Source organism: Triticum dicoccoides, chromosome 5B, assembly GCF_002162155.2.
Source record: "Triticum dicoccoides isolate Atlit2015 ecotype Zavitan chromosome 5B, WEW_v2.0, whole genome shotgun sequence".
Taxonomy (NCBI): Eukaryota; Viridiplantae; Streptophyta; class Magnoliopsida; order Poales; family Poaceae; genus Triticum; species Triticum dicoccoides.
The window spans coordinates 714932691-714940097 of NC_041389.1; the positions used below are offsets into that span (position 1 = coordinate 714932691).

A 7407-nucleotide genomic window follows, 5' to 3' on the forward strand; every position below is an offset into this window, starting at 1 on the left:
ACTATAACGCGTGCCTTCTTTGGACAGTCGACGGCACAACAGTTGTACGTTGCATGCTGAGTATAGTTGCGAGCATCTGACACACCACCTCGCTCGGCCTGTGTGTGGACTGTGGACGCGCGCGCACAGAGGAAGCAGAGTAGCCCTAGGGCCTGAACTGAAAGAAATTAGCAAGAGCAGGCAGAGTAGAGGAAACAGAGTAGTAAAGCGGTTAGCAAGAGCAGAGCAGAGAGGAAACAGAGTAGCAAAGCAGAGGAGACACACAAGGACCACTGAATTTCGTGAGCTTACATAGCTCAGCTTGGCAACAGTTGCAAGAAAACTGCAACCCTACTCTGCACTTGCTCCAGCACAAAACACATTCCTACTCCAGCACACAGGTAATGTGCGCCGTTAGCTCTCACCTACAGCAAATTTAAGCTGACACAACTGGTGGATCACTCGCAGGCCCAGATTTATGAGACTGATTAAAGCCATTACCTGTGTGCTCACTCTGCCATTTTGGTCTGTCTTTCTAATGATCGATCGTTGGTAATCAGTAGTGCACGGGCCAGGAGAAGGGGATATACATTTCAGCACAATTCTTGCGGAATAATGTGGCAGCCCACAGGAGTCTGCATATGCCCGCTTTCTGCTTTTGTGGCTTCTGTACCAATATTCTAAGCATCGACCATCTTGAACAATACACAGGATGAACTCTACGATATTTCAGTCAGCAAAGACCATGAGACACAGTTTTACATTTGACAGTAATCAAAGACCATGAGGTTAACAGTACACTAGCATCGATCATTAATTAACAACATGTATGCAAGGGACAAAGTTCAGAATTAAAGTAGGTGAAATATACTTTCAAGTTCTCTTTATAACTAAACAGACAGAATTAACTTGGATCTGACGTTATTATCACTGCTACGAGGATCAACAAGTAAGCACAGAAAGACCAGGTGTAGAAAAATACTTCATACATACTCCAAATGTGGTTTGCCTAGTTTATGCAATCAATGAACATAAAGATCAGCACATGGATCATACTTTATGATCTGCAAATGGAGGTTAATTCTTAGTATATGATAAGCTTTCAAATGGAGTAACGATTTTTCAGTGATGGATGTGAAAACAAAGATCCCGGTAAAACACAATATAAGTATGAAATAAAGGCAGTCGCTAATGGAAGCAAAAGTACAACATGGCATACATATTGCAAATTCAGTCAGACACTACAGAAAGAATCCATAATGCAAGCAGTATCGAGATGGTAGGATGCAGTCTCAGCTTTTTTACAGCCGGCCACAGTACAATCCAGAGTTTATGGAACAGTCTCCACTTAATAAAAGCAAAAGGTCTGGAAACGATAGTACACAATACTACAAATTTGAATAGGACGCAATAAGATCAACGTAATTTTTATTTGGAAGAAAACAGTCACACTCAAATCCATGTCGTAGAGAACCTGACTTCGATGATGAACCACATGTCATATCCTCTGTCGCAAAGGGAGGACCAGTACAGCTGGAGCGCGCTCCGAGCCTCCGAGTGACAATATAAGTCCTTCAATCAGTGATTATTTTTGGCTTGTGTGTGTTTTTCTTCAGATATCCAACCAAGTATTTGGTTGCTTCATCTGCTTGATTGTCAACGCTGAGATGCACCTCCTGGATACTTTTAAGTCTGTCGATGCCGTAAACCCCTTCAAAGGCTTGGAACCGCATATCGATCCTCTCAACTGCTGGCATTGCCTCCGCTGCAAATGTCACCCTAGGCACGACAGTTGCAAAGAAGCGAAGCAGCTTCAGGCTCTTGAAACCTCCAGGTGGAACAACGATCTCCCCACCACCGAGGCGTTTATTTTCCTGAAGCATGTCCTCTACGTCCTCCTCGTGCTGCTTCGCTGCATTGAGTGAGAAGGTGAGACAGAACAGCTTAGGTAGGTCGCAGAGGAGCTCCAAAGTATCAGCACGGAGAACTGTCACGGAAAGGGTTAGCTTGTATAGAGTTTTGAGATTCTCAGTCCACTTTGGAGCTCTTTCCAATTTTCCCGACAGCTCGAGGGCGATGAGGTATCTTGGAGGAGCGGGCATGGAATCCAGTGTGTTGATAAAACCAGAACTCTCATCATTGATTGCTAGAGTCTGCAGGCCGCAGCTGCAGAGATACCCAATAGAGGAGCGCAATTGTGTGGAGGTCGGTCCATCCTTCTCTATGTTCAGCTTGTAAATGGCAAGTTTCTTTAGCCCGGTGAGCTGATGGAGGCTTGCTACACCTGTTGAGCGCTCGGTGATCTCAATCCCTGACAGTATACGAAGTGCTTTCATTTGCACCTTATTTTTCTCTTGAGGCAATTTTAACGCCTTCCGTGGGTTTTTACTCCCTCCGAACATGCTGCGGAGCCGTTGGAGCTGGCCGAAAGCTTTGGGCAGGACGCCAACATTTGTCTCCCTTACATCAAGAGTTTCTAGATACTGAAGCTTCTCAATCTTGGAGGGAATCTTCGCAACCTCTGTTCTTCGGAGGCTCAAATACTTCAGTACAAGCATTCGACATATGTCATTCAGATGGTTATGTGTCAAACCCTTCCAACCCTCGAGATCCAACACTTGAATTATCCCATTATTGAATGAATGGAAAGGCAGCTTGTTCATGCTTCCAAATACAGTCAGTGATCGCACTTGAGACAAGTTCATGCCTTTTGTCGAATTCCCATGCTTGGAACCACTGCTCTGCATCGAGAGTCGACGGACTTTATTGCCAGGTGCTGGCATCAGCCAGTGGCCACCAACAACAGTAATGAAATTCTCTTCACTTGACTTGGACACGATGTATTCAAGGATCATGTCATGAACTTTGAACGATTTTACCTTCCCATTGCTGCTGTGCTCCAAAGGGTGTATTATCTTCCTTCTTATGAGCTGATTAAAGTATGTCTCTGCAACTTCATCCGCGGTCAGCCCTTGCTTCCCACTGACAAAGCATTCAGATATCCAACGCCTTGTCAAACGCTTCCTGCTAATTTTCCAACCCTTTGGAAATATGCTCAAGTACAATAAACAGGTCTTGAGGTCTGCAGGCAAATCATTGTAGCAATAATCGAGTATTGTTGTGACACCATCCAGGGTAAGTGGAGCCACCTGCTCTGGAAATAATGACTTGCAAACTGTACTCCAGTGATCATTTTGTTTTTTGGGGTTGCATGCGACAAGACCGGCCATGCTAACTATCGCCAAAGGCAGCCCCCCACAATATTTCCATATGTCCTCATGCACCTGTACTTTCTTGCTATTTTTGGATTCATAAACACTGTGATAAAACAAATTTCTGGAGTCGGTACCACTAAGGGCATCAACTGTATGCAGATGATCAGTTACATTTCCTTCGGAGCAAGCCGCACCCACAGCTTGAAATCTTGTAGTCACTATTACTCTACTATCTTTTGTATTCTCACGTGGCAACCAACTTCTGATCTTATCCCATGTTTCTGCAGACCATATGTCATCAATCAAGAGGAGATACCTGCCAAGATTATAGGATAATTAAATACATATGAGAAAAAGAAATGTCTGCTTATTCAAGTTTGTGTTTTGCGATAACCATATAGTGAAAAAAAATGTGTCATTATTTACCTAGCTAGGTATATATATTTGGAAATGGAAATATACATGCAATGGTGGGTGCTTAATTTTTATAGCTTACCTATTTATGCATTCAGGTTTTATTTCCTGATTATATAATGATCTTTTTTCATCAAAAACCAAAATATAATGATATTTACATAGCTATTTTAGAATCTAGATAGCCTTAAATCCAGTAGAAGCTAAATTGTAAAAGTTTGATAGGACAAGTAAAAATGCGTAGATGTAGTATTTAACAAAATCCAAAATGATGGTTGAGACGTACCTCTTTCCATTCAGTCGCCCTTCCAATTCTTCGACAAGTTGATCACGGTTCATCGTTTCTATCTTGTTCTGCGTCCATTTAGAGCTGCCATCATTGCCCTGCTGCCTTTGGCCAAAGATCAGTGGGAGAACTCTCTTCACTGAGCTTTTAATATCTGTAGCTAGGCTTCTTTCCTCCAAACCTCCTTTGCTACTTCCTTGTTGGTCGTGTTCGCTGTCCTGTGGCTTGATTTGACTCAGAATATCCCTGAGCACTTCATCCTCATCGTAATTCTGGGAAACAGTGACTGAGGCCCGGCAGTCAAATTCATTCCTGAAGTCTCGGTACAATGCCGTTGCAATGGTGGTCTTTCCCATGCCACCGAAACCGACTATGGACAGAACAGCTCGATGCTTTCCAGAAGAATTATCACATTTCTTTAACCAATCTCCAAGCTTTTCCATGTCTTCTGCCACACCCACGGGCCTCTCCGTACGGATGAGCTGACGGCTACCCATCAGATGCTCAGCAATGTCATGCCTAGTGATGCGGGGGGCTCCGGCTACAGAGCTGCTGCTGTTACTGTTGCCTGGGTTGTCCACTCCGTATCTGCCGCGCCTTTCAGCAATCTGTTGTGCCCGGATCTTGAGTTCAGCAATCTTGGAGGCAATGTCACGGCGAGGCCCCAACGTCCATAGTTCATAGACTATCGTCACTATGAAGGAGCATCGGACATCGCCGAGGGAGTCACGAGGGAGGCGGTGAGCAAAGTCATCGATGCAGTCCTCTGTGTCATATGCCATGTCACGGATCTGCTTCATCCAGTCCTTCAGCCGGCGGTCATGACTGTCCGGGACAGAGCTAACATCACCAAGGAAGGCCTGCATGGTGGTGAGCTCATCATTGATGTACTGGATGTCTCCCCGTACTCCTCGGATCAGAGTGTACTCCTGGGCAAGGAGGCCACCCAGCTTGCCTAGCAGAGATCTCATTGTGGCTTCCGAAGCACCCACCACAAACTCCATCTTTTTGTTCTATGTGCTCTTCACTGTAATAATGTGATATCTCCTGATGTTTCAAGTGCAGCAACGTTTTGAGTCAGTCGCAGAAAGTCAGATCAACAGAGCCGCTGACAGACAGTTCACCCCATTCCCTAATCAGCAGTTCCCATTTGTCAAACTACAAAACACAAGGAAAAGAAACTGTAAAGATCAGGAGAGGCCTACTAGTGGCCAGAAATTGATAAAGTAGGAAAATGGTTAAACACATGCAATCAGAAAACCAAATCATTCTTCCAAGTATTAATTCATCCCCAAACAAAAACTTAGAGAAATGCTGTCATCGATATTATCCCTCGGCTGAAACTTTACAGCTGATGGATAGTAGACCCAATATTACGACTAGCTGAATTGCGTAGCCACACGACTGTCGGATCCAATTAATTCGCCGTTGAATTGAAACGAAAATCAACAAAAGACAACCCTCCTTGCATCCTCCGTCCATGCTTAACACCTCCTTGCATAGTTATGAAATTATTGTTCAACACTACGAAATGCGGACAGCATATGCAGATCCACTTCAATAGAGTCCATCCAATGATATTTTCCAGATTACACATTTTCTTCAGGAATAGTACAAAATAAAGTCAAGAATAAGCAGGGTAGATGCATACTTAAGGTGGTCGCAACTCGCAAAGGCATGGAGTCCATTTCGTCAGCTACTCCACAACAGTGAGTCACTGCAGGCTACCGTGGTTATCAGACAACCAAACGAAAGATGGGGAAGAGGAGAGGGAGGAGAGGCCGGGGGATGACCTCCTTTTCTAAAAAAAAAGGAGCAGGCACTAAAAAAAAAAATGAACGGGATCCTAAGGCTGGCCACTGAGGAGAGCGCCACTGGTCACTGCGGCCGCCGGTGAAGACCGAGAATAAGCAGGATAGATGCATACTTAGGCCTTGTTCGGTTAAGCCACTCCCCAAGTGGATTGGAGTGGAATGGAGGGGATTTGGGGGGAATTTGAACTAGATGGGATTTAATCCCTGCCAATACCTGTCAATCCCTCTGGAACCGAACAAGGCCTTAAGTTGCTCGCAACGGCGTGGAGTCCATTTCGTCGGCTACTCCGCAACGGTGAGTAACTGTAGGTTGCCATGGATATCAGATGACAAAACGAAAGAAGGAGCAGAGATGGGGCAGAGGAGAGGGAGGAGGAGGGACCTGTGGAACCACTGAAGGGGATCCTAAAGCTGGCCACGGAGGTGAGCGCCACCGGTCAAGGCGGCCGCCGGTGAAGACCGAGAAGACAGCGGCGGCGCAAGCGGATGGGGGGCTTCCGTGTTCTAGGGTTGGTGTCTAGCTTAGATCCAGAAAATTTGGTTTCACTACCATCCCATGGAGCGGAGGCAGCGGCACTAGGACGGGGAGCCAGCAGACAGCAGTCACTCCCACTCACGGTGACATTCGGCAAGACCTTACCAAATTACGGTGGAGACTATTTTGTAAAAGACATGTTTGAACTTTTTTTTATAAATAACACAGACGCACACACATTAATTCTACCCATATGAACATCTTCAAACTTTTGAGCTAACAAAACATCTTAAGATACGAAGTCATCATAGGTGCCAACGAGATATCAAAAAACAAGAAATCCTAACATAAGGTCTCAAGAGCAACTCCAACAACTCCCGTAAATCTCAAATAACTACTCTTTACGAGAAGTTGGGGCAAAAAAAGCTCTCCAACAACTTCAGTAAACCCAACTGTTTTTACGGACACGTCCTCCATCCTGCAAGTATACGAGGAGATTGTCTTTCCCGTAAATTTTTGGCGGTTAAAAAACCGCATGAAACTTCACCGCTTCGTCACATGCCGCCGCCTCCACCCTCCACTACTATGAAAAACCCTAGCAGTAGCGCGGGTCTGACCCATGCTCCTGCGTGTGTTCCCACCCGCGCTACTGCTATTTACTAGCAGTGTGTGCCCTACCCCGCGCTACTACTATTCATCAATATTCCATTTCTCTTTTATATTATACTGTATTTATACAACATTATATAAATTTTGATACAATAGCATTTTAGAGATTGTTATATCATTATGATCATGATGAGTTATTATACTAATCCAAACATAGTCACTTTGGATCCATCAGTTGAATCTAGTTCACGTTTCTTTCACCCACTAATATAATAACTCATCATGATCATAATAACAACTCATCATCATCATCATCATCATCATCATCATCATCATCATCATCATCATCATCATCATAATAATAATAATAATAATAATAATAATAATAATAATAATAATAATAATAATAATAATAATAATAAGTCCTACTCATCATCATCGTAGTCATATAACAACTCAACATTCTAGCACATAACTAATCATCATCATCATCATCGTAATAACAACAACTTCTCGTCATCATGATAGTCAGAACCAACGCTAGTTTATTGTTCTTAGCACATGACGAGTACTAGCTAGGACTTGCTACTCTCTCTAAGGTAAAATAGTATAAAA

The 7407-nt window shown here is 43.9% G+C and overlaps 1 protein-coding gene across 3 annotated transcripts; it reads right to left on the minus strand.

Moving 5' to 3' along the window:
• Positions 1-1144: 1144 nt before the first annotated feature.
• On the minus strand, positions 1145-6292 carry LOC119312912 (disease resistance protein Pik-2-like). Of its 3 annotated transcripts, XM_037588695.1 has the most exons (4): positions 6091-6292; positions 5923-6011; positions 3895-5052; positions 1145-3510 (listed from the first exon to the last, which is right to left on the minus strand). In XM_037588695.1, exons 3-4 carry the CDS (start codon positions 4896-4898, stop codon positions 1554-1556), a joined length of 2961 nt encoding a protein of 986 aa, XP_037444592.1. In that variant the 5' UTR covers positions 4899-5052; positions 5923-6011; positions 6091-6292; the 3' UTR covers positions 1145-1553. The 3 variants fall into 3 exon arrangements, with proteins under 3 accessions (XP_037444592.1, XP_037444593.1, XP_037444594.1); XM_037588696.1 differs by lacking the exon at positions 5923-6011; XM_037588697.1 differs by lacking the exons at positions 5923-6011; positions 6091-6292 and adding an exon at positions 5546-5892.
• Positions 6293-7407: the final 1115 nt, after the last annotated feature.